Consider the following 26,995-nt stretch of genomic DNA (forward strand, 5'->3'; position numbering starts at 1 on the left):
GTATAATATGATGAAAAACACAGGGGAAACCTTTTTTTTTACTGCACTGGGTCTTTAAGACACACATCAACTTTGACTTATTTTACTATTAAAAACATTTCTAAGAGTATTCCAAAACATATAAACACATTCACACCGAATGCCTCATGTAATCAAACATTTTCATTTTGCTCAACAAGCACTGTAAAAATCACTCAACCAAACCATGTTTCCACGACTTAGCACAACCACAGTCTAAATTGTCTATCTCGTAAAAAGTAATGGCAATTCGTTTTTGCTGTTTGGGTCTTAATTCAAGGTTAGGGTTAGGCATAAGGTTAGCCGTGTGATTAAGGTTTGAGTTTAAAATCACTTTTTCAGAAGGGCCATCTTAGAAATAAGTGAGGTTTTTGTCTTTGTGGCTGTGGTAACTAGTGACGACACAAAATATGTTTTTGCACCGTCTGACTTCCAGTAGTACTTCTTCCGGTTAAAATTGTCACGCTGTCAAGTATCGCGTGATTTCAGCAAATTCAGCTGTCCAAAACAAATAGTTCTGAATCTCGCGGTATCGTGTAGATAGGGTGGTTTTAGCTTCCTCTTCCTGAGGTCGGTGCGTGCGCTGCTTGATTTGCTCGCCAGTCCGAAGTTTTTTTTGGTGTGTTGCTGAGAGCTGCTGTAGGGATGATGATGATGGCGGAGCTGGTACAGGGACAGGCCTCGGTGGCTCAGCCTGGAACGAAAGCAGATGGCTTCGCCGACGCCTTACACCGGGCCCGACAGGTAATTAATTCCGACGAAGAGAAACCGAATGATTTCAGACGAGAAACGAGCAAGACCATTCGGCGTGGTGGAGGAGTGCACTTTTTTTCTTCAAGCAGCGTATAAACCCAGACCCCTCTTTACTAAAAAAAACACTCCTGTATGTCTAGTTGGCTAACTCAAGTTAGCTACACAAGGTCCAAGTGCTAGGAGAATGCGGGCCAAAGGACGCCCAACAAACAGTCAGGTCAAAGAACAAGCAAATGAATTAGGCAAAGCATGATGGACGAAACTAAGAAAACCACTTGCATAAAACTGAAGTGAGAGTAACTTTAAAACAAGGCATAAGCAACAAACTGCAACCTGTTGTAAAGCCACGGAAGTTTCAGCTAGTTAGCTAACTAGCTATTTTACCACCACACTACTAGCCGATACCAGCTATGATTGTGGCCTAGTTTCGTGGTGAAGCCAGAAAAATCAGCTGATGTCAGCCACGCGCTGTCAAAAGTTAGCTTGCTAACAGAAAAACGTCAACAATGTGTTAAATTGCCTTGTAACCACTCGCCAATATACACTGGATAAATTACTTGTTAACTACACTGCTGTATGTAAAAAAAAAAAAAATCTGAATTCAGTAGTTAAATAAACTATCGAGTGATTCAGTCTAGTAGTAATGCTAGCTAGCTAGCCTCGATTGTACAAGTTAGCTAAGCCTCGCTAGTTAACGAGCAACATGCGCGGAAAACTAGCCTCGCAACGTCAACAACGAATGTTAGCTAGCCTCCTCGCTTACTGGGAAATGTTATCGCCGAACTTTTCTTGTTTGCAACAGGGTGTTAGAATAGATAGCCAACTACTACATTGCCTAATAATATCGTCTCTAGCTAAAATTGAATTAGACCTTATCAGTCATTAATAACTAGCTGGTTAGATAATGTTAATACTCAGTCTTGCGATGGAAGCCCATTAGCTAGCAGGATGACATTATCTAGTTAGCTAGCTAACGACTTGCAGCCTAAATGTTACTTATGCATTGGTTGAACTAGGTACTTCTTGACATCTCAAAGTTAGCGTTATTTAATTTGGGCCTGTGACCAAACGTCCTGTATGTAGTTGATCAAATTATGTATTTGTCTGTAAACCCAACACGGCCATAATGTGTAGACTACAATTGACCATACCACGACTGCAAGTTATTCCATCTAAAATGCCAGTAGCATGTAAGCAACATAGTTAAGGTTTCCTGAGATTACTATTCGAGTCTATAATTTCAGGAAGTAGGCTATTGCACACAGTGAAATAAAGCCACGCCACACCACTTCCCATTCCTTCCTAGTCAGTGTCTGCATTCTGGGCCAAGTTCTTGTGAAGCGTTGACACTTAGGGCAAAAACACACCTGTTCTCGTCTTGTCATAAGTCCCAGGCCCTATGAAAGTGAGCTGAACAAACTGCATATTTCAAACGCAACTATTTGTCTTAATTGTCTACGTTTGTGTCAGTTAAGGCATTCATAACATATTCTCCCTGACAGGCAAAGACGCTTTCCTGCGAATAAACCTAGATGAGCATATGACATAAGCACATATCTGGGTGCACTGGTGTCCATTTAATAATTCCTTTGGGGTCTCTCCCCCCACTCTGTCTCAGCTGTGTGCTTATCCCAGGTGCTACAAGGGCATGTGGCCTTGTACTCATGCATCAGGCTTGTGGGTCCAGTTTGTTTTCCTCTGATAACTGTGGCACCCAGCTTTCCCTTGCAGCTTCCCTATAGGTCAAAGGTCTGTGCTTCTTGGAAGTTGGAAGAGTAATTGGACTGCCATTTAGTTTTTATCAACTGTGTAGGGCAAATAATAGAACTGAGCCAGTGGCCAGAGACACTGAATCTTTTACTGCCTGCCTATCTGTATTTTTTAATTTAACCTTTTTAACTGGGCAAGTCAATTAAGAACAAATTCTTATTTACAATGGCTGCATACTTCGGCCAAACCCTAACCAGGACGGTGCTGGGACAATTGTGCGCCACCTTATGGGACTTCCAATCACGGCCCGTTGTAAATACAGCCTGGAATAGAACCAGGGTCTGTAGTGACGCCTCTAGCACTGATATACAGTGCCTTAGACCTCTGCGCCCCACAGGAGTCCCCCAGTATGGAGACCAAAGATATCATGTGTTTCTACGAAATGCTACCTTCAAGGAGCACTCCACCCCAGAATAGCCCAGCACAAGAACGTTATATTTTCTGGGAACGGTGGATGTTTACAGATCATCTGTAGGCCCTATATATTAAGTATCTGGTATTGTGACTGAACAGTGCTGGCATTCAGTGTTGCTGTTCAGTTGCTAATCTCTCTGATCAAGCAAATGCTTCTTAATTCAAGTACTCCTGAAGTTTCAGCTCCATATTTATATTAATCTCTCTCATACCCATTTATTTGTGTAAAGGGTTGGATTGCCAAGTACATTTAAAAAAATATATATATATAATCTTTATGTTCAGCTGCATATTAATGTGAATGTTTAGACAAGTCTGCTGTGATAAAAAAAAATACAATAGTTAATTTGTCTCTATCGCAATATCAAAATGACTAGAACATCAATGAGTTTCCAATCTCTGACACAAATATATGGACTAAAATAATCTTAACATTAACCCCACAGTGTAGTATGCAGAGATTGAGTGAATTTCTCCTTTGCTCTCCTCCAGCACATGAAAGTGTTTGACTGATAGTTTCAGAGCAAACGGGCCTCTCACCCAACTCGAGGGATGTTCCCTGAGCAACAGAATATCCTCTGGCATTTCTTTCCTCATGGACCTAGCCTGCCCCAAACTCCCTTGACAGTCAGCAGCAGTTGAACTGAGAGGACTCTGCGTGTTTACCTCGTTCTACACTACTAGGCCCAAGCCTTTCCCCGGCTAGTTGATTTATTGTGTGCAGCTCCCATTGCTGACATACCAACCCCAACATTCCCCAGAAAGAAGGTTTGGCCCTAGGCCAGAGGTTTAGCCCTCACTCGGCCCCCTACCCAGTTCAGCTCTGACTGGGATCAGGAGCCATGTTGGAGGGCAGTTCATTTTTTTTTCTCCTACTATCTCACTTCCACGGCAGGCAGGCAGCTTGGTGTGGCGACTCTGAAGTAGATAATGACGCCTGAGGGTGGTGCAAGGCTTCAATTGTCATCCTCTAATTGGAGACATTGTATTTTCATATTGCAGAAATTACATCAATTTTGTGTAATTTTCTGAAACGATATACTTTTTGAATGGAGAGATGTGGTTGCGGATGAGGGGTTTAGGAGAAACGGGCCTTAATGCTTTTGTGCAGCATTTAGATTTGAACGTCTATCTCCAGAGAATACATGCAGTTAATTGGAGTTGGAAGTGGATAATTTGGGGCAGGGTGATGCAGGCAGTGTTTTGTAATGTGCATGTCTGGTAGCTAGTTTCAGAAGATAGTTACTGCCTTTCAATTGCATTCAGTTGTACGGGGCTGGGAGAGTAAAAAACAGCTCCATGTTGACTACTAAAATAAGTTTTGTTTTGCTATGAAAAGTAGTACTTCGTTTTGAGTAATAGTTTGACCTTATGACTGGAAATTAAAGGTCAAATAAAACCTTTTTTAATATAACTAGTTTGTGTTGCTATCTGTTTGTTCATTCTAGCCCTCCCCCTCTTTCTCATCCCTCTTGTCTCCTCAGATTGCAGCTAAGATGGGAGGTGACCAGATGCCCCACATGAACAACTCCTCTCCAGTCCTAGACCCCTCTCTCTATGGCTACGGAGGCCAAAAGCGCTCGATGGATGATGGAGGTAAGTCGGTGGTGGATCTCTTCACATACCTTCATACACAATGCATGTGGTCCACCTCCATACTAAACAATCTTTCTGCTAAACATAATCCCAACACATATCCCGGTTACAGTACACTAAACAGGGTACTCTGTAAATAGCTCTGAGCGTTGCACCGGAGTGTGTTTGGATGCTTGTGCATATCTGTCAGATTGTATGCACTCTTACCATAATGTATGAGGACTGCAATACAACACTTAACAAATATTGTTGGCTTAATCAAACCCAGTCAGGAAAGCCATTGCAACCAAAACTATTACTTAACTGCTTGGTCCTCCTTGGTCCTTTTTAAATACAGTCCATATATCAGTTGTCTTGAGACCATAGTGTAGCCAACTTACCTGGATAACCAGCGACCTATGTCAAGAGATCAGTAGTGACATCACTACATAATGTGAGATCCTTTGACACTTAATGTTAATGTATGTTCAATGTCATGTAGCCTAGCCTGTTTGGAAGGTGTAGCAGCTAGCACGGCTGTTGAGAAGTGACATGGCATTGTACTAGCAGTGGGCTGGCTAGCATCTGGCCTGGGCAAATGGGAGGGGGAATGTGGAGTTGGGAAGAGTAACCACTAGCCTGGAATTAGGAAGTGCTTTTCAGACAGCCGAAGTGCTCGCTCCTCCTCATCCTGTGTTATTTCAGTGCAGGATTACTCTCCTCCACCACAAAGTACATTTACTGTTAGGTCAGAAAAGGAGTAGATACCCAGAGGCCATTGATGGGATTTATCATTCCAACCCTCCCTCCTCCTGCAGTACAATGCTCTAGGTGCTACATATATGATTGACACTGGTTGTGTGAGAAGTCATGAGCTACAGGTTACATGCCTCCAAAGCTGTCAGGGAGAAAAAAAAGGGCCTAGAGCAGCAGCAGCAAGTAAAAGGTTTGTGGTTAGAGGCGATGTCCACCAAGTAAAGAAAAAGGAACCGTGCTTCTATAAATGTGGATAATGGTGATTGAGCTTATTTCGTGTGTTGCTATTTATAAACCCATTCCTTTTTTGAACTTGTCATTATTGACCAATGAAAACATCTGCGTGGATCGCACAACTGATAACTGGATTTCATTTGTTAGTGAGCCCACATTAATGATCTTGCTGCATTGGCTTCAGGTTGTGCTTCTATTACTATGGCATTGTTTATAGCATTTGTAATTTCCCGAGGTGTTAGTGTTTTTGCCCCATCTTGCTGTAGAATCAGTTCAGCAAATGGGCTGCAGCAGTCTAACCCCCTTGAAGGAATTACATGGGATAAGATGAGACTAGTTCATGGGGGGAAAAGCCTTGTGTAAAATTCCCTTACAGGCCCAGTTAAAGCAGGAGCAACATACGGCAGCTATGTACGGCTTTACTCATGACTTAACTCCAGCCTCTCCCAGAGCAAGCAGTTCTGTCTGAGCATTTGAACTCGGGATGTTATAGAATAGGAAATGGCTGGGCCTAATGTAATAAGGGGATAAGAGAGGTCTTGTCTGATAGTCAGAAGAGTCAACGTAATCAAAGTTTACTATGCATTTTTGCTTTGAAGCCCTCTGTTCACAATTCGGCTACATTCTGTTTGCACTCGCCGTTTGAAACCTGGCAAACTAGAAATTTAACCAAAAATATATGCAATGTCATTTTATGCCATCTGCATTTTCAGTTAGGTGCCTGAAATTGTAGTTACCCCATAAGGGTGGGACTTTGCAGAATGGTGGAATGATACATGTGGCTACATGTATGCACCCAAAATGCAGATGTGAGCAATTTCATGTCCATGAAGTGGAAACTCTAGTCAGTTATTGTCCTCTTATCTTGTCATGGTGTGGTATATTTTAGCCTCGAATGCATGGTTGAATAAGTTGTGCAATTCTGGTGGAGGTTTGGCTGGCTAACACTTTTCAACACTGTGCTTTTTTGTTTCTCAAGGTTACACAATATGAAATGTAACAGTCGGCTGTTACAATGTGTAAATATATCTGTCATCCCTGTTAGGTCCTTACTCGTCATTTGTTTCATTGTACAAGTACCATTTAACACCATTTAGGCTAAGCGCAAGTCCTTTACAGTGTATTGTCATTGTGTGAATTAACACCACATCATGCACTTAATATTTTCGGCTTTCTTAGCTAGCAGATCTGACCCATTTGCTTACAGCTGCACTATCGTCCGACAGCATTCCTGTGTAGTTTAAGACCCCACAGAGCCAGCGCGAGATATGGCTCAGAAAACTAGCAGTCGTTCAATCTTTTCGGTGTAACAGTTTGGATAATGGGACAATTCGAAGTACAATGCATTTCTCGTCCCTGGATTGGGGTACTTTTCTCAAGCTATATCTCGCACCGGCCCCGCGGTGTCTTAATCTACAGGGATGCTGTCTGACCCTGGTGCAGCTTTAAGCAAGCAAGCGGGTCGGTTCTGCGGGCTAAGGCATTCCATTTCTTTACCTCGTTGCATTTCCAACAAACAAATATGTGCAAATGACGTAAGCTTTAGTGAACCTAGATATGATTTTATGGTGTAACGGCAGTAGCTCCATATCCTTAAGTGACCCTTTAAGCCCACTGCTTATTGCGACCTGTCAAAATGCAAGTCTGGGTCAATAACTATTGACCCACGTACTACCTCTCTGAACGACACCCATACACACCTAATTTCCCTAGCAGAGCACCCCCCTGCTGTGCGTTGACACTGACACACTGGATTGTGTGAGGGGAAATTGCCAGGGACCTCAAGTTATATAATCACTATACTTGGGTGCAGATACGATATGGTCCTATATGAATTGAGATTCGATATTTCAGATTTGATGTTCTGAACATTGCTTTCTGTATGTCTGCTGCAGAGAGACGAGAGAACATGAAAATAAAAGTGCTGAAAACATGTTGACTAACTGTTTGAAAAGGTGGAGGATAAGGTGATAAATACCAGAGTTGTGGGGCAGGTACAGCTGTCTAACGCTAGCTAACGCTACAAAACAATTTTTTACAAATCAATACTTGGAGTCAAAGTATCGATTTATAATATTGTCCAAAATAATTTTGCAGTATGTAACCGTATAGATTTTTTTCAAATAACTACTGGATTGGCAGAGGACAAAGGCTTCTCAACTGTTTTTACCCCCAAGCCATAAGACTCCTGAACAGGTAACCAAATGGTTACCCTGACTATTTGCAATGTGTGCCCCCCCAACCCCTCTTTTACGCTGCTGCTACTCTGTTTATCATATATGCATAGTCACTTTAACTATACATTCATGTACATGCTACCTCAATTGGCCCGACCAACCAGTGCTCCCGCACATTGGCTAACGGGCTGTCTGCATTAGGTCCCACCACCCGCCAACCCCTCTTTTTATGCTACTGCTACTCTGTTCATAATATATGCATAGTCACTTTAACCATATCTACATGTACATACTACCTCAATAAGCCTGACTAACCGGTGTCTGTATATAGCCTTGCTACTGTTATTTTCAAATGTCTTTTTACTGTTTTCTTTCTTTACTTACCTACACACACCTTTTTTTTTGCACTATTGGTTAGAGCCTGTAAGTAAGCATTTCACTGTAAGGTCTCTACACCTGTTGTATTCGGGGCACGTGACTAATTAACTTTGATTTGAACCATCTGTTTCCAGCCAATCCACCCTGTCACTCCTCAGTTCAGCAGAAACATTTTTTTTTACCTTGTTTTATTCAGTTTTGCAATGATTTTAAGTTAGTTTTGTTTCAGTCTAATAGACGGGTTGGTTGTTTAGCAACAAAACCGATGCGTGCACAACTGTGACAAAACAGACTTGGTTGGCTTAGATTGTTGGTGTCATGTAAACTATATTTAGTCCAATGTTTATAGAACACAAATTAAGTTGCACAATGAGCACTTGTCTCAAATACATCATTACAGTTGTTAGCTTGCAAATTTTTTGTGATATCAGCATAAACGTGATATCAGTCAATACACCTCAAAACAAGACATGGTATCAAGAACAAGATGACACGAGCCACCACATGGCAGTTGTCATTGATTCGGGCTATCCAGAACCATAACACATGGCCTTCTGCCCCTTTGATGCGCGTGAATTGTTAACAATAGCTAACCCGTCTATTGTTTTGCTCTTTTCTCTTCCCCTCTCGATTCTCCCTTGTTTCTCAGTAGGTAACCAGCTAGGTGGAATGGTACATCAAAGGTGAGCCTTATCTTCTCAAATGACCATTTGTGTGTGGATATTGATTAACAGTAGCTCAGTCAAGCTGTCAACCTCACTACTGCCAGTGTATCCAGTAACAAGTCTCAGATAGGCCAATGTCTTGGCCTGTGTTCTGCATGCTGCTCTGTGGTTTGTCTTGTCACCAGACTTGCCACAGAATGACATTAATTTAAGAGGTAGCTCTCCCCATTTAAGGTTTGTCAGAGGGTTTCATGCCTCAAAAGTGATCTCAAGTTGAGCACAGTCCATGTTGTGTTGAGATCTGCAGGCCTCAATCCAATTGAATGGGGAATATGGGCAACATCTAACAAGATGGATCTTTGTTTTTGGGGGTGAACTATCCCTTCATGCTTTCATGAGTATGAGACTGTCCTATAATTTCTAATGAGACCATACATCACAGCAGATTTTTACTGTTTTGTCATTGATTGTTTTTCTCTCTTGCAGGGCTATTATGACAGAAGACTTCAAAGTGCCTGATAAGATGGTTGGATTCAGTAAGTGACACTTTTAGGCAGTTAATAACAAAAGCTATTGGTTTACTCCAACTTCTAGTACTCACATTTACTGTTTGGTGTCCATTTAAAGTAACTTGGACTGGGATATTGACTTTTTGTAATTCCCCTTTCACCCACACTCAGTCATTGGAAGAGGAGGAGAGCAGATCACGAGAATTCAGTTAGAGTCCGGCTGCAAGATCCAGATTGCTGCAGGTAAGTTCTGCCTAAAGAGGCACTGCCCCGTTATACTGTAGTCAGTAGTGTCGGTACTTGACTGAGTAGCCTGTTTGGTCTTTCCTCTGATCGGTGATGCCCAGAAGCACACCTTGAGTACGAGGCATGGTCATGACATATCCTGCTAAACAGGTTCAGCTTAGAGAAACTGAAGCCTTGTCAAATCCCAAACATACAACCATGAATTCCTTGATGTGGTATTTTGTAGTTTAATTACCATGTGACTTCATAAACATTTAATAAATAAGGTAGCACTTAGGTTGTTAACACGGAGGTTGTGTATATAGGTCTTTCAATAAACTACGGTACCAGTGAGGATTTCCTGCGGTGGACATCTTGTTACAGCTGTTGATAAGTCATTGATGATGATCTGCCAATTTTCTTTGTAAATTTCATGAGTTGATTTAAACCTTTCTCGTGGTTGGTATCTTGATGGATTTGTTTGCCCAAATCCTGTGGCACCACTTTTCTTACCTTGCGGTTGTGGCAGTGTTTGTCGTTTTATATATGAATTATTTGTCAGTTAAATTACATTGAATTTGAACCTGGTAAGAATCCTGGATTTTTGCTTTCGAACAGTCTTTTTGTGTGGCCGTCTCGGAAATGCACTAACTATACTGAACAGAAATATAAATGCAACAATTTCAACTATTTTACTGAGTTACAGTTCATATAAGGAAATCAGTCAATTGAAATGAAATAATTATGTCCTTATCTATGGATTTCACATGACTGGGCAGGGTTGGAGCCATGGGTGGACCTGGGAGGGCATAGGCCCATCAACTGGGGAGCCAGGCCCAGCCAATTAGAATGTTTTTCCACACAAATGGGCTTTATTACAGACAGACATACTTGGTTTCTTCAGCTGTCTAAGTGGCTGCTCTCAGGCGATCCTGCAGGTGGATGTCCTGGGTTGGCGTGGTTGAGGCCGGTTGGACGTCTTGACAAATTCTCTAAAATGACGTTGGACGTGGCTTATGGTAGAGAAATGAACATTCAATTCTCTGGCAACAGCTCTGGTGGACATTCCTGCTGTCAACATGCCAATTGCATGCACCCTCAACTTGAGGCATTTGTGGCATTGTGACAAAAAGGCACATTTTATTGGCCTTTTATTGTCCCCAGTACAAGGTGCACCTGTTTAATGATCATGCTCCTTGATATCAGCTGTTTATTCAGCTGCCTGTCAGGTGGATGGATTATCTTGGCGAAGGAGAAATGTTAACTAACAGGGATGTAAACAAATTTTGCACAAAAGTTGAGTAGGATTTTGTGTGCATTTCAGCTCATGAAACATGGGACCAACACTTTACATGTTGCGTTTATATTTTTATTCAGTGTATGTAACGTTTAGCGTTTCCTTATGTTACGGCTTGAAACCGTTTTCATGGGCACACAAATCCAAAATGTATGTGATGGCAAAATCGACAGCTTCTAACTGATACTTAAAACCAAAATCTATACTGTAATTGACATGGTTCGTCAGTAATTATGCATAATACTTAAATGCGCATTGGATGTCCAGCAGTTTAGTTGCGTTGTGATATTTTCACACATCAGCTGATTCAGGAAATGTTTTTTCTGGGTGGCACTCAAGTGACAAACAGCTGTTGTGCCTAAGTGCAGCATAAACCGCATTCGCAAGTAATGTCCAGAATGTTTTTGTCTGATTCGTTATCTCGATGAAGACTGTGCCGTGATCCACGATGGGTCTAATTTCCATAGCAAATTGATGTTGATCATCTGTTTGCTTGATTTACATCAGTGTCTCGTTAGATTGAACAGAAAGCTGTTTTCATATTTTTTTTATTTAACCTTTTTTTTAACTAGGCAAGTCCGTTAAGAACATTCTTATTTCCAATGACGACCTACCCCGGCCAAACCCTAACACGGACGATGCTGGGCCAATTGTGCGCCGCCCTATGGCACTTCCAATCACGGCCGGGTGTGATAGTCTGGAATCAGACCAGGGTCTGTAGTGACGCATCTAGCACTGAGATGCAGTGCCTTAGACCGCTGCGCCACTCAGAATATGTGTATGCCTCTACTGTGTTCATTAGTGTAGGATGGACTAATTGCAATGCCTAACGCTATATTCCTTTCTGTTATTCTGGATATTAGATTGACAACAAATGACATAGTAGCCTAGTGGGCTTATTCACAATAGGATCATGTTATGAAATGACAAACATTTGTCTTACACCTGCTATTTTAAAGGATATTTATAGTCCTAGGCTGATGTTTGTACACGTATACCTAAATAAAAATAAATACAAAAATTAAATGTTGATCCCAATGCCACACATTGGCCCCTTTTTTTATTTATAGAAAGACCTATGTATGTGTGGGTGCATGTGTGTCTGGTTAATGGAGCGTGTGTTGTGTAACAGAGAGCGGAGGCATGATGGACAGGCCCTGCACTCTAACTGGAAGCCCAGAGAACATTGAGTAAGTCACACCACATTCCTCTCGGGAAGAATCTCAATTGCATACTCCTCGCCTCCTACTCAAAACCCATTGGATGAGAATGCCTGAAGTCCCTCCCCTCTAATGGGGTTTGAGAAGGAGGCAAGGAGAGAGAATGCAGGGAGTATGCAATTGAGGTTCTCCCAGGGTCTTGCAACCAAAGTTATGTACAGCGATCCGATAGAAATGTTGCGTGTAGAGCTAACATGATTATTCTACTTGATGGGCAATACATTTCTATCAGCATCGAGGCGCCCTCAACTCGACCATAATCACCATCACCAGATTGATGTTGAGTTGCCCCCTCAACAATCACTTCTTGACACAATTCAATATCTTATTTTTGCAAATGGAGAAACCCACTGTGTATAATTTGTGTGCATGGTTTGGCTGATCATGAACAAAGGTGTGACAGTGGAGTGTGCCCCTCCTCTCCCACCAGGCAGGCCAAGAGGCTGCTGAGCCAGATCGTGGACCGGTGTCGAAACGGCCCAGGCTTCCACAGTGAGATGGACGGCAACAGCGCCATCCAGGAGATCCTAATCCCTGCCAGCAAAGTGGGCCTGGTCATCGGCAAGGGAGGAGACACCATCAAACAACTGCAGGTAGGGGGGCACTAGGTGCTTCCAGTAGGTTCCGTGGTCTGTGGATGAAGCACACATGCACCTAGAACACACGTTCTTAATGATTTTATTTGGTGGCTTAAAGTATAAAAAATAGTCGGACAAGAAGAATATAGATAAGTTGTCCAACTGGAAAGGGAGAGAAAAAAAACAACACAGTATCGAACAGTACTCCGATCAGAACTGGATCAGAGGCCAACATTGGAATAATATTCACACGACAAAAAATGTAAATCGTATGTGACTACAGCCTCATGTCCAAACAGATGCTGACATGTGGGAAGCGCCAGAAAATGTAGCAGAACTTTAATGAGACTTTTAATTGTGTAAATATAGGCTAAACACCAGAGAACAAGTGCCTGAAGTTGTCAAGGCCTGAACTAATGTGTTATGGGTTATAGAAGTTAATTACACTAGTTTAGGCAGATCTTCAAAAACCTTGGCTATTGCAATAACTTCTTATTGTTAACTTCAGCTATCTACTCGTTCCAGGTTCAGTGTCAATTATGATTCAACCATCTCACTTCTTCGCTACATCTGAAGTAGGGAGTTCTGATGTGTGAATTTATGATAATGTGTTCCCTGCTTGCTCCCCACAGGAGAGAACTGGTGTGAAGATGATCATGATCCAGGATGGCCCTATGCCCACTGGAGCAGACAAACCCCTGAGAATAACTGGGGACCCCTACAAAGTGCAGGTCAGTTCCTCAAACCAGGCTATTGTCCTTCATCTCCTCGCTCCACGCCTGCTTATAAAAACGTGTCAGAGGTAAAAACATTTTAGGCCAATGTGTTTTAAGGAGAGAGGATTCAAAATCAAATTTATTTATATAGCCCTTTGTACATCAGCTAGTATCTCAAAGTGCTGTACAGAAACCCAGCCTAAAACCCCAAACAGCAAGCAAAGCAGGTGTAGAAGCACGGTGGCTAGGAAAAACTCCCTAGAAAGGCCAAAACCTAGGAAGAAACCTAGAGAGGAACCAGGCTATGTGGGGTGGCCAGTCCTCTTCTGGCTGTGCCGGGTGGAGATTGTAACAGAACATGGCCAAGATGTGTATATGTTCATAAATGACCAGCATGGTCAAATAATAATAATAATAATCACAGGCAGAACAGTTGAAACTGGAGCAGCAGCATGGCCAGGTGGACTGGGGACAGCAAGGAGTCATCATGTCAGGTAGTCCTGAGGCATGGTCCTAGGGCTCAGGTCCTCCGAGAGAGAGAAAGAAAGAGATAATTAGAGAGAGCATACTTAAATTCACACAGGACACCGGATAGGACAGGAGAAGTACTCCAGATATAACAAACTGACCCTAGCCCCCCGACACACAAACTACTGCAGCATAAAACTGGAGGCTGAGACAGGAGGGGTCAGGAGACACTGGCTCCATCCGAGGACACCCCCTGACAGGGCCAAACAGGAAGGATATAACCCCACCCACTTTGCCAAAGCACAGGCCCCACACCACTCGAGGGATATCTTCAATCACCAACTTACCATCCTGAGACAAGGCCGGGTATAGCCCACAAAGTTCTCCGCCACGGCACAACCCGGGGGGGTGGGGCGCCGACCCAGACAGGATGATCACATCAGTGACTCAACCCACTCAATTGATGCACCCCTCCTAGGGACGGTATGAAAGAGCCCTAGTAAGCCAGTGACTCAGCCCCTGTAATAGGGTTGGAGGCAGAGAATCCCAGTGGAAAGAGGTATCAATCAACCTTTTTGTCAATCAGTTAGAGCATTTTCTAAGTTAACCCTTCCTGTGCTGGTGGCGTGGGTGTTTTGTAGCAAGCACGGGAGCTGGTGGTAGAGATAATCCGGGACAAGGACCAGGGAGACTTCCGGGCCAACAGGGGAGACTTTGGATCCAGACTGGGGGGAAGCAGTCTGGATGTGGCAGTCCCCAGGTTTGCTGTGGGCATCGTCATTGGCAGGAATGGAGAGATGATCAAGAAGATCCAGAATGACTCTGGGGTCAGGATCCAGTTCAAACCAGGTGAGAACGTCCCTTTCTATTAGTCTTTTTACATTGTGCTAGATGGCTAATGCAATTGTCAAGATTAGTGATGACCTTGACCTTAAATCTGTCTAGTTTGCCTGTCATTTTCCTCAATCGACTCACACAGGTGGTCTTGACGACACAATGTAATACAGTATGTGTGATTTCTGTGACACGACTTAACGTTTGGTCTTTAATGTAACAGTTCTGACTAGTGTCCCCCTCTCCTTCAGACGATGGCATCAGCCCTGACCGGATTGCCCAGGTGATGGGCCAGCCTGATCGCTGCCAGCATGCTGTTCACCTCATCAACGAGCTGGTCCACACGGCACAGGTACAGCACAGCAGACCACTACACTTAATCTATGTTTTTTTGCCCTGAAAGGAACAACAACCCCCCCCAAGAGTATTTCTAAAGTAAGCCATGCCCCTTAAACTCCCTTGTTGCCCATGTAGCAGTCCTCAGCCCAGTTCCTAGTTGCCTGGCCCCCTCTCAGGTCTGCCTGGACCCCTTTGCCCTGTGGTGGGGGGGACCTACACAGACCGGTAAAAGGGTAGTGGGGCTCCACCTCACAGCTAGTTCTGTCAGCTGACCTACTGCCCCTGAGCACAGACCATACACTAGGAGGATGAGCCTCGTTTCTGAGGCATGTCTCCAACCCTGGAGCATAGTCCATACGGACTCCCACAGGGTGGCGCACTTGGTCATATCCCCTGGTGAACTTTCTATTGAGCCCCAGGTAAAGTGATGCAAGTCAAACGCATTGGAGGAGAATTAAGAATATCTGTCAATCTGAACTGTTGCATTTTTTGTTTAACGTCAGACACGGCTGCAGTGGTTATTCTTGGGGAGGAAGTGTTAAGAGGTTGAGTGTAAGATGTGTAATGTCATGTTTGAGGTCTTCGGGGCCTGTAGTCACGCCTTAAGTTTCCTCGCTACAGGATCGGGATGGCTTTGGGGGTCCCGTGGGCCCCAGAGGCCGGGGCAGAGGCCGTGGGGACTGGAGCATGGGCGCACCCGGTGGACTGCAGGAAGTGACATACACGATACCCGCCGACAAGTGTGGCCTGGTGATTGGGAAAGGTGAGAAATGTATTTTTTGGATTTAACTTCTATTTAACTAGACAAGTCATGCCTAGAATCCAAACGCCTTCTAATAGATTCAGTGAGTTTTACGTTTGGTGGTGTCAAGATCCATTACCAACAACAGCAACAATCTATCAGTCATCATTTGGATGCATTTCAGTCATCCAATAACCAGTTTGTGTCCTTTTGAATGTATGGACAAATAGACACTAATGTAGAGATATGTACAGGGCATGTTCCCCACTTATCCTACTCAGGGAAAACCAACCACTAATGGAGCATTTCATCTTTCAGTTCATCATTTCTAGACCAGTGGTCTTCATCACTTAAATGTCCAATGCAGCCAATTAATTTTTATTTTTCTCAATATCGAAACATTCCTGGGTATCTGTTAAGTACCTGTTATTGTTTTAATTAAAATTGTAAGAAATACACACTACACTACATGACCAAAAGTATGTGGACACCTGCTTGTCGGGCACCTCATTCCAAAATCATGGGCATTAATATGGAGTTGCCCCCCCCCTTTTTCTGCTATAATAGCCTCTACTCTTCTGGGAAGGCTTTCCACTAGATGTTGGAACATTGCTGTGGGGACTTGCTTCCATTCAGCCACGAGCATTAGTGAGGATCAAGTTCTTCCATGAGCATCAAGTTCTTCCACACAGATTTCGCTTGGTGCACGGGGGCGTTGTCATGCTGAAAAAGGAAAGGGCCTTCCCCAAACTATTGCTACAAATTTGGAAGCACAGAATCGTCTAGAATGTCATTGCATGCTGTAGCATTAAGATTTCCCTTCACTGGAACTAAGGGGCCTAGTCCGAATCATGAAAAACAGCCCCAGACCATTATTCCTCCTCCACCAAACTTTTCCAAACGTTACAGTTGGCCTTATGCAGGTAGCGTTCTCCTGGCATCCACCAAACCGAGATTAATCCGTCGGACTGCCAAGATGGTGAAGATGATTCCTCACTCCAGAGAACCTGTTTCCATTGCGCCAGAGTACAGTGGCGGCGAGCTTTCCATCGCTTGGTGATCTTAGGCTTGTGTGCGGCTGCTTGGCCTTGGAAACCCCTTTCATGAAGCTCCAGACTAACAGTTCTTGTACTGACATGGCTTTCAGAGGCAGTTTGAAACTCAGTAGTGAGTGTTGCAACCGAGGACAGACCATTTTTACACACTTAAGCACGGTGTCCCGTTCTGTGAGCTTGTGTGGCCTACCACTTCGCAGCTGTTGCTCCTAGACTTTCCACTTCACAATAACCACTTACAGTTGGCTGGATCAGCTCTAGCAGGGCAGACATTTGACAACAGACTTTTTGAAAAGATTGCATCCTATGGCCGTGCCACATTGAAAGTTACTGAGCTCTTCAGTACGTGCCATTCTGCCAGTGGTCTGAGAGGGGTGGGGAAAACTGAAAACTAGCTCTTATTGGCAGAGAGGTTTGGATCTTTCTTATTGGACTAACTTACCACCTGGAGATGTGACCAGGCATGCCAAAACTCCATCCCATCAAACAGCTCTTACACTAAAAGGGCATTATCATTTTCACAGTATTATTCCAACCTCATGGTGTATAAATAGGAAAATTATTCAAAAGCCTAGATTATGCCAAAAGTGCATAATTGCCAGTCCATTAGCTTGGGCTTTTTTTCCTGTGATGAAATGGCATTTAAAGTTGCACAATGAGCCAATATGGTGTGGATCCAGCCACCTCTCTCCCCTGGCTCATGTATATAGCACAAGTGGTATTCTGTCCCTTCACTTAGGGCTTAATGAAGGGGATAATGCATGTAATGTGACATTAATTGTTGAAGGTTCCTAATAACAGCCCCCACGTGGAAGGTTTTCTGGCATCTGAGGTCCTTTCAGCCCAATAGTGGATTGAGGGAATGAATGAGCGGAATTAGGCTATTGGCTATTCATGTTCACTCTATTGCCAGCTATTTAAAAGTCATTGACCATTGCGCTTCGGCGGAAACCCTGAGTGTGTCCCTGTCCTATGGATGGATGTGTGTGCGGTGGTGGGTGTGGTTTGAAGGGGGCTCTATACCTATGATCAAAACCAGGCAATAGAAATGTCAAGTGGCTTTTGTGAGGTGGGGGGGCAAATACACCTGGGCATTACGCCTCCCCCTCCCTGCATTAGCATATGAACTAGTCCAATATGGCTGTGGGTCTGGGCCCTGTCAGCCTGGCCTTAAAGACTGAGGTGATTCATATCTTTACGATGACTTTATGCTGCTGCTTGAGCCACTGATTACACCCTTCCCCCAATACGCACAGAGCCTGGTAACTTGGGTCACCCACCCATACCCCATACTTTATATTCTCAACCTTCAAACTTTTTTTAATGGGTTGAACAGGCCTACTTTTATTTTATATACCATGGTATAGCATCCTGTGTTTTGGCTTTTAAATGTCTTTTTTTTTGTTCGTTAAGACCCATATGTCAATACATTAGATGAGTGGGTAAGCATGGAGTGTTAAGCCCCTAGGAGCTATTCTTCATGAACTTGTCTTTTAATTAAACCTCCCACTTACCCAAAATCCCTCACCAGTTGCACTTTGTATCCCCTCCTTTTGGTCCAGCTCACTAACCCAGTCTCAATAATAAGGTCATATGATGTGGCACCAGCAAGGCCCAGTCCATGAAATTAATAATTGTTTCTCTTCATTCCCATTTGCTCTCTGACTGAGGGGACCTCATAATGGCTTCATTAAGGCAGAAGTTTTATTTGGTTGACAATGGGTTAATGGCCCATGTGTAGTCTATTGGCAACTGGGAAGAGGGTACAGGAGGAGGAGGAGAGGTTTGGATGACTGGTTTTAACTGCAAGGTCCGCCTGTCAGCCACCAGTGAACAAATGTGTAATTGATGTTGGGGCAGCCTTGGTGTTCCCTTGGGAAGCCCCCTCGTTCCATTCACTGGGATGGCAGGAGAAGGGGGAGGACGTTGTTCCCTCACCACACATGAGGCTGGGAAAGAAAGGGGCCAAAGGAGAAACGATATCCCAGAAAGAGGATACGCTTTAATTGGTGTCTTTTCTCCGACAGCTATATTTAATTTCTCCCTGCTGGTTTAATTGCACTCCTTCATAAGTCAGGAAGCTACCGTCTGATTCGTCAGCGTGGGGGAGGAAGTGTTGTCGACCTTTAGTCTCTGATTAGCACGGATGTTCAAATAGAATGGGCATGGAGCTGAAGGACACATGCCAGGGTCTCCTATAGTTATCACTACCAGTCTAACCTCCAGTCGGATGAGTTTAGGTAATTGTGGTGAAGCCTAAAGAATGGAATCAGACAACAGAGTAAGCACTGATTGGAGGTCAAATTGACACTTGTGCATTTGTTGCTGTCTTTGACTCACGTTTTGAATTTCCCCTTTCGTAAAGGTGGCGAAACCATCAAGAACATCAACCAGCAGTCTGGAGCGCACGTGGAGCTGCAGAGAAACCCGCCGCCCAACACCGACCCCAACGTGCGCATTTTCTCCATCCGCGGCACATCCCAACAGATGGAAATGGCCCGCCAGCTGATCGATGAGAAGATTGGGGTAGGTGGTCTTATGCCCCCCTCCCACAAACAAAAACAATCTATTGTCTGACCTGATATTCATGAAGGGACATGTCAAAGGGGTGTGTGGCCATACCATCTACCAGTATGTCACCCAGGGTTAAACGATAGGCCTGAGCGCTGACACCTGTTCATGATTATCTTAGTGACAGAACTCAGGCCATCGTTGTGGATGGGGTTAAGTCAGTTTCTTGAAGTATGTGAAGGTGTTCCGCAGGGGTTGATACTAGGACCTGTTTTTTTTACACTATTTATTCATATGCTATTGGTCAATCTATTCATTGTAATTTTTTTATATATATGTGGATGATACTATTATGAATGCATTTGCCTCGACTGCTGACCTAGCTGTAACAAGGCTACTGTCTGATTTTTGCAATTGTGCAGTAAGCCCTTACTGATTTTAAAACTCATACTTAATACGAGCAAAACTAAATAAGTATTGGGTGTTTCTCATCAGATTGTCTTGGATGGAATAAATCTTTACTTATTCAGGGATGCAAACTAATCACCGTTAAGTGAATTTCGTCGTTTTTGAAATCAAAAATAGGTGACCTACGTGATTCGTGTAGATCTGATGAGAAAAGTTGGGGGGGCTTTGGATCACTACTGGCTATATCCAAGGCTCAGCCAATCGTTGACATAACAGAATGCAGTGCAGCACGTGACTGAAGAAAGAAGAGACAACCAATTTACTAGTTACAGCATCAGCACGCGCTCTGCAAAGTCAGCTTGCTCGTTACAGCGGCGCGTCCCCTGAATGATAACGAGGAAGTAATGTTGGGTGAGAAGCCTGACCATGGAGACGGGGTGACAAGATGAAGCGTACTTCATGAGCTGTAACCAAAAAACTACTGACATTTTGAAAGTTTGAGGTGAGGGAGAAAGTGTGGAACAAGTATTAGCATTGTTAAGTATCTTGCCAGCTGGATCAAATTCTCTGTTAGTTAGCCAGAGAAATGTTGAGCAACATTAGCCAACTTATCTGATCAAATAATTGACTTTATGGTGTGGAAATTAGCTTGCTAATAAAGTCAGACGGCTAACGTTACATCATCAGATGAGCTAGCATTAGTAACCTAACCAATTCGCTATAGTATTAACTGGTATACGACTCCTTGCCGTTCTTCAAGTTATAATGCGTTAGTTGCTTACTGGACCCTGGCAATCTGTGTGAAATGTTAACAAGCTAATGAAGTAGCCACTATTTTTAGAATGAATTCGGTGAGAATGAGGTGTTGCTTGTTACACTTGATCCCTGAATCTACTTGTTTATCTGGAGCTGGGCCTTGCTTAAACTGTATGCCACTATAGAGGTGAAAGGAACACCACACTCTTTCTCTCTTTCTCACTTTTGTTGGCACATTGTAGAACAGATGTCCACAGGCAGAAAGTGTACAATGTAATAATGTGCTGTGTAGCCCAAAGATATAGTTTTTGTTGTGGTGAACTTGACCGTAACACGTGAGTGAGGGGGATTATAATTGGTTTTTACTCAGTGAACGTTATTTTTGTCTACATGTAGTCTTGTGCACTTGATCGATGTCTATAGTGGCCACTATAATAGAACAAAAATAGAATGCCTGTTCATTCTATTTCTACTTTAAGATGTTTTTTTCCCAAGTGCAATATTCGTGTGGGTGGTCACAAGCATTCTGTTATAAAGGCTGTCATGGCTAACTGCAATATTAGTGTTTTTTTTTCTCAAGACTTGTCATTTGCAGTAAAGTCTAGGCAACAAATAACATTGGATTGCTTTCTTTACATTTTTTTTTAGCTGTGAGTTAGGTTCACATTAACCACTATTTTAGAGGCTGATCATGTAGATCATATTCTTTGTTTAATAACCTGCGGTTCCCCCTAGCAGGGTTTTTTTTTTGCGTGTTTCAGTAAAAAGAAAATATCCGCTTTTTGGGCCCTCAGTTTGCTTCCCTGTTTATTGGATGGTTCTATAATCAAATGAGTCAATGCATAGAAATACCTTGGTATTTGAATTGAATGATTTATCTTTTAAAACAACCGTTTCTAAACAAGTTCAGTCCTCTAATATTTAAAGTGGGCTTTTAATTTTTTTTTTTTTTACAGAAACTGATCTAACTGATCTAATTTTATCTCTAATCTCTAGTCAGCAGGAAGCAGAGTGCAGTCAAACTTGAGGTTATTTTTATGCTATTTATGAAAGTGCAGCTGCCACTACTCTTAAACCCTCGGATGCTGTTTTTCATCACTATGATGAGCAGTACTACGAAACGGTTGGCTGGACCTCTTTGAAGTCACTTAGATCATCACATCATTACACTCTTTTTGTTTACAAAGCCCTGCTCCACAAGTTTCTGACTTACCTAATATCACTGTTAAGATTTAAATTGACAAGTTATCAAACCAGTTCACAGGTTTGGTTCTCTAGACTCCTTTAGTGTCTAGAGTTAGGTAAATCAACCTTTTCCTTGCACCTTACGTGTGGAATAATCTACAATACACTTTAAAATTGGTGGCTCTAGGGAATTTCAAATGGTTGTTAGGGGACCTTTTTACCGAATGTGTTTTTTGCATGTCTAATGTGTATTTTATTGTTTATATGAATATGTAGTTTATTGTGCTGCTATACAGGGCTCATATGGGAAAGACCTTGGTCTCAGCATTGACTCCGCTTCTCTCTCTCATCTAGGCCTCAGGAATGGGGGGCAACAGCAATTTTGGTCTGAACCCCTTTGGTCAAGGACCAGCTACCCCTCATCAGAAGTGAGCAGCTTCTTGGTTTTTTACCACTGTTACATTTGTCAAACTTGCTTTGAACTACTTACACTGACCAAAGTATGAATACAATTATATAACAATATCCAGGCTACAACAATTCATATGAAAAATGTCTAACATGCGTCTCTGTGTTTTGTGGTGACAGTGGACCCCAGACATTCATGACAGGTGGATGGGGCACAACATATCAGACATGGCAGCCTCAGGGCCAGCAGGACCCCAGTAAGTCTACCTGCTTCTCCAACTAATGGCTGGGGTGGCCTTGTCCCATTGTGGTTAGGGTGGGATACCCATAACACTTGATACCAATATCAACCTGAAATTTCATTACAATGATTCCTTGATACATACGGAGTCTTTTGCAATCAGTCATGTGGGGCATAAGTCCCTCCCCAGTGAAAAGAAAGTGGACAAATAAGTGGAAGGACTAAAACTAGACATGTTTCATGCTCTCTGCTCTGCTTACTGAGCGGAATAAAGCAACACAATGTTACTTCTCTAACAAGACTTTTCCAGTTGAACAGCAATTTCAGAGGACTGAAGGAATTGGAGAGATTCAAGACTTGTTCAGGCTGGCTTTGGCACTGCTGCAGTGGATTTAAATCCAACTTATGACAGCGGCAGGGTGGTTCTTGCATTGAAAATGTGGCTAATCGTCCAGATACTGGCTGAAAAAATAAATAAATAAAAATCCATTCTGGGAGATTGTCAGATGGGGAAGAAACTTTTCAAAGAAATCTTTCACTCCATGGAAGTTCTAGTTAGGGTTAAGTTAGGGCATGGGGTAGAGGCCATAGGACACAGTGCCATGTCTGGATGGTAAGCCACAGCCTCAACCTCCACTGAAAGGTCCTCATGCAGTAACTCTGTCCTCCAACAGTGTTATCTGTGTCTGGTTGCAGGTCTCAATGGATCCCAGACTGACCAGATGGACTATTCCAAAGCATGGGAGCAGTATTATAAAAAGCTAGGCAAGTGCCAGTCTTCTGGGGGAGAACAGAGAAGGGAGCTCAATACTAACATCGTCTACTAGCCTTTATCGCTTGTGTAACATTAAGTCTGAGTCACTGGTCCGAGCCCCCCTCTCTCAGGGTTTGTAGTCTCATGGTAGGTTATTTGCAAGTGAGTGCTGATTGATCCTTTCTCTTTGAGACTGACTTCCTGGTTGGTTTGGGGCGCCTGTGGGCAGTTGGCCCCTACTGGTGACCCACCTGTTAAATGAATACCTGTCTGCATGTGCAACTGTTCTCCCTTGCTGGGAATGTCCACAAGCGTCTGTGCCCTGGATACACCTCTAAACCAGACCTCAAACCTGCCCTCATTTTAAAAAGTTCCATGCCAAGAGTGTCTGAGTAGAAATATCATGTCAACATGTAGTTGTTACGCAGGAGGTTTTGTTTGACTGCAATGATTGAAGTCGACAATTTGTTACATGATTGTGTAGCTGGGTTGCTTCTTGATTTCATCAGTCATGTAAATTGGCTTTTGTTTGTATAACTGAATGTATTTGATTTGAAGAAATTGAATTTATGGAGGCGAACATTAATCAGAGTTCTTGGTCTGTTTGGTGTGTATCTTATTGACCCTGGTTTTATCTTGTGCACAGGTCAGCAGAGCCAAGCCCAGAGCAGTGGCCCTGACTACAGCAAAGCATGGGAGGAATACTACAAGAAACAGAGTAAGACTACACCTACATGCCCTTTACGCTCTTCCAATATGCTGGTCTTTTGAGTGCGTATCAGAGGACGTTCTTCTTCCCCTTATTCACCCTCCATCTCCCCTCTCCCCAGACCAGGCAGCAGGCCCTGGCTCCCAGCAGAGCTCCCCTCCGGATTACAGTGCTGCCTGGGTGGAGTATTACAGACAACAGGGGGCCTACTATGGCCAAGGTGCACAGCAGACACAGGCCCCAGGCCTTCAGGTGAGAACCCATCCAAACGCTCAGCACCATCTCCACCCCACAACCCCCTGAGGTCTGTTGTTGACCACGGAAGTCCTTTAGGAGGAATGTTGAATGGTTTAAAGCAGGGTTCCCCAACTGGCAGCCTGCGGTGGTTTTATGTGTGCCTACCCCCCCCCCGGACATTAAAGACTAATAACACCAGGAAATCTGCTCCAAGTGATTTTATTTTTTGGAAATCTGTACCTAATTATCTCCACGCATTACGGAGAGATGATGTCAGCAAGGTTTGAAAATTCATTTTGAATTGATTGTTTTCGTCAAATATTAATGTGGTGGTTAATTTGCAGTCTAAAAATTATTTGTAATTATGTCTCGTCCCCCCGACCATCCGTTCAAGAGAATCTACCTGCAGCTGAATGTAGTTGATGATCCCTGGTTTAAAGGCAAGGTTTAATTCAAGTATGGAGGTTTGAAAGTACATCTGATGAGAAGTTCCATGTAAATCCATTCTGGCATCTATTAGGTTGAGTTTAACTATTGTAAGGTTATGTAATGCAACTTGCACATGTAAATCTATGTAAAATGTATTACTGTGCTTGGTCATTGACGTGAACCTGTGTTTTGCAGGATCATTAGAGAGGACGCCCTTTAGTTGAAGATTTTTGAATCATTGAGGATGAAAACAAACCTTTTGTAACAGGTTTCTAGATTTGCAACGCCTTGAAGACTTACTTTTTTCTTAGTGAGAAACACTAGCTGTAGACTGACTTATACAATAAAAAAAGAAGAATATTTCTAAATCAGGAACATTTAATTGTTACTAAATACTTGTGTACACCATTATTTTGAATGGACAATTCCTGGGATCCCTTTTGGACTAATGCGAGAGCTGTTTTGTTTTCTATTTTTTCCTTTTTGATTCAAATGACATCGCCAAAACGAACCCCGGAGTTGTAACATTTTAGTAAATGCAATATAATCTATTTTTTCTAGTTCTGTTGCAATAAAATCGTAATTATGGGCTTAGCAGTCTTGAATACATTTTTTATTTTGTCATAAGATGTTTTAAGAATGTGTAAAAATGTTTTATTTTCCTTTTACATAAAGCATTTTAATTCAGTGATGAAAATTATGTTTTGTTACAGGAACATTTCTTTTGTTACGTAATACAAGGAGTGATGTTGGCAAATGGCAGTCAGTTCCTAATTTAATTCCTGTTGTGCTTTGTATTTTTTTCATTGTCATTTTATTGTATTCTGGTTTAAAAAAGTAGCAATATCTTATTTCATTTTTGAAACAAAGATGGATTCTCTAATATTTTGACAGACATTTAACTTGTAGTTCATTTTAGATTTTTTTTTAAGGCATATGAAAATGTAATGGGTACTTTTTTTATTACAATGATCTGATATTGGAAAAGGGGGATGTTGCATATTGTGAGGTTTTTGCCTTTGCTATCTTGTAAAACTATGTATGTATGCTCAGATACTTGACTAAAGACTTTATTTAAAATATATATATAATTAAATCTAAGAAGTTTTTTTCATGGAGTCATTATCGCAGGAAAACTGTCCCTGTTCTGTTTTCATACTGAAAATGTTCAAAGATCGTGAATGTGTAATTTGATGTTGCATCTTGCTTAGGACAAAAATGAGAAATGCTAGGTTTTTATGTATGTTCTGTACCTAAATCATTCAAGACTGCTAAGCCTCTGGATTCTACCTGTGTAATAATTCATTGTAGTTTTTTATATTCTAAGTATTACGATCAAAATTGTCTTATTTGGTACCACCCAGTTTCCCTAACGCCCCCTCCAGTACACACTGGACTTGTGTACAGTCCAATGCTAAACTTTTTAATTATTTTTTCTTTCTACTTTGTGTGATCTCGTATGTATGATTGAATAGTTAGAATTGAATCTAGTATTAACTTCATTGCTTAATGAAAAGGGATATTATAATTTGAAAATGTTTCATTTTAGTGTTTTTTTTTCCTTGTGTACAGGTAACTGTGTATTAAAAACGTCAAGACTACCTTTATTGTGTTCTGTTAAAATTATTATATTTTTTGCCATTTGAAAGCCTTTTGTCAAATTCCAGTATGTGATAACATTACCATTGGTTTAAACTGAAACCTTTCCTCGGTTCTATTGTAAGACTAACACATACTATATATATTAGTATCATCTAGCCTCAAGTAATCAAAGGTAAAACTATTGTTTTATAAACAGAAATATTTTCTATAGACCTATGCCATTTCTCAAATAAATGTTCCTTCTGCAAGCCTCTCTTGTGGTTGAAGTATACCATCGTCATTAGTTACTGTAGGTCATGTTAAGCTCAATACATGGTAAAAAAAAAATCTTAGTCTCTCCGTTATCTCCTTGGCATTGGGACTCTAGAAACACGCCACTTGATAAAGCTTCAACCGGAAGTTACTTTTCATAGGTTAAAGCATTTTCACTAACCCATTTCCTAACCTTAACCCAATTCTCCTAACCTGCTGTGTTAGTTATCCTAACCTGTCTGCAAGTTTTCCTAACCTTCTCCAAGAAAGGCACTTTCTGTCGCAGTGGCTTGTTTTTAGGGCTTCTCTTGACAAAACATATGTTGAAAGACAAAATGTGCCAAGTTCATATGTCCAGAAGATGCATGGTCATTTAAAGGCAGTCTTTTTACTGATGGTAAGGAAGAGGAGCTTACCAAATTACTGTTACTATATATGCCATGATTGAATGAATTCACCAAACATCACCTGATGACAGAACTGGTAATTGTGTATATCTTAGTTGTCATGTATTGAATACGTTTGAAACGGGGACTTAATGACCTCTTAGTTTGGTTATTTAAACCCCCTCATTAAGTGAAACTACCATAAATTCTCATGTTTTCCCCAAAGATGTTTGCTGTCAAAATCGGATCTGATGACTGAAAAAGGCCCGATGGGATTGTTAATTTGAGTGCACTCAAGCCATTTTTACGTAAAGACTGAGCATATTCGTTGATCATTTTTTTCTTCATAATGTTCCTTATTCTTTGCTCTAGTCTCCAGCTCTTGTGTTCCCTC

At 42.3% G+C, this 26,995-nt stretch overlaps 1 protein-coding gene across 10 annotated transcripts; it reads left to right on the plus strand.

Annotated features, from left to right (window-relative positions):
• Positions 1-556: 556 nt before the first annotated feature.
• Positions 557-25,962, plus strand: LOC112219308 (far upstream element-binding protein 3). 10 transcript variants are annotated; one of them, XM_024380438.2, is made up of 18 exons: positions 558-762; positions 4,404-4,551; positions 8,725-8,758; positions 9,227-9,276; positions 9,421-9,492; positions 11,904-11,961; positions 12,422-12,584; positions 13,202-13,300; positions 14,395-14,602; positions 14,821-14,939; positions 15,548-15,689; positions 19,089-19,249; positions 21,938-22,011; positions 22,172-22,248; positions 22,929-22,997; positions 23,633-23,704; positions 23,817-23,947; positions 24,557-25,962. In XM_024380438.2, the coding sequence occupies exons 1-18, from the start codon at positions 664-666 to the stop codon at positions 24,563-24,565; spliced, it is 1,785 nt and encodes a 594-aa protein (XP_024236206.1). In that variant the 5' UTR covers positions 558-663; the 3' UTR covers positions 24,566-25,962. The 10 variants fall into 10 exon arrangements, with proteins under 10 accessions (XP_024236202.1, XP_024236206.1, XP_024236204.1 ...); XM_024380436.2 differs by having other exon boundaries at positions 24,566-25,962; XM_024380434.2 differs by having other exon boundaries at positions 557-762; positions 8,728-8,758; positions 23,817-25,962.
• The last annotated feature ends 1,033 nt before the right edge of the window (positions 25,963-26,995 follow it).

Source organism: Oncorhynchus tshawytscha, linkage group LG20 (genome assembly GCF_018296145.1).
Source record: "Oncorhynchus tshawytscha isolate Ot180627B linkage group LG20, Otsh_v2.0, whole genome shotgun sequence".
In the NCBI taxonomy this organism is placed as follows: Eukaryota; Metazoa; Chordata; class Actinopteri; order Salmoniformes; family Salmonidae; genus Oncorhynchus; species Oncorhynchus tshawytscha.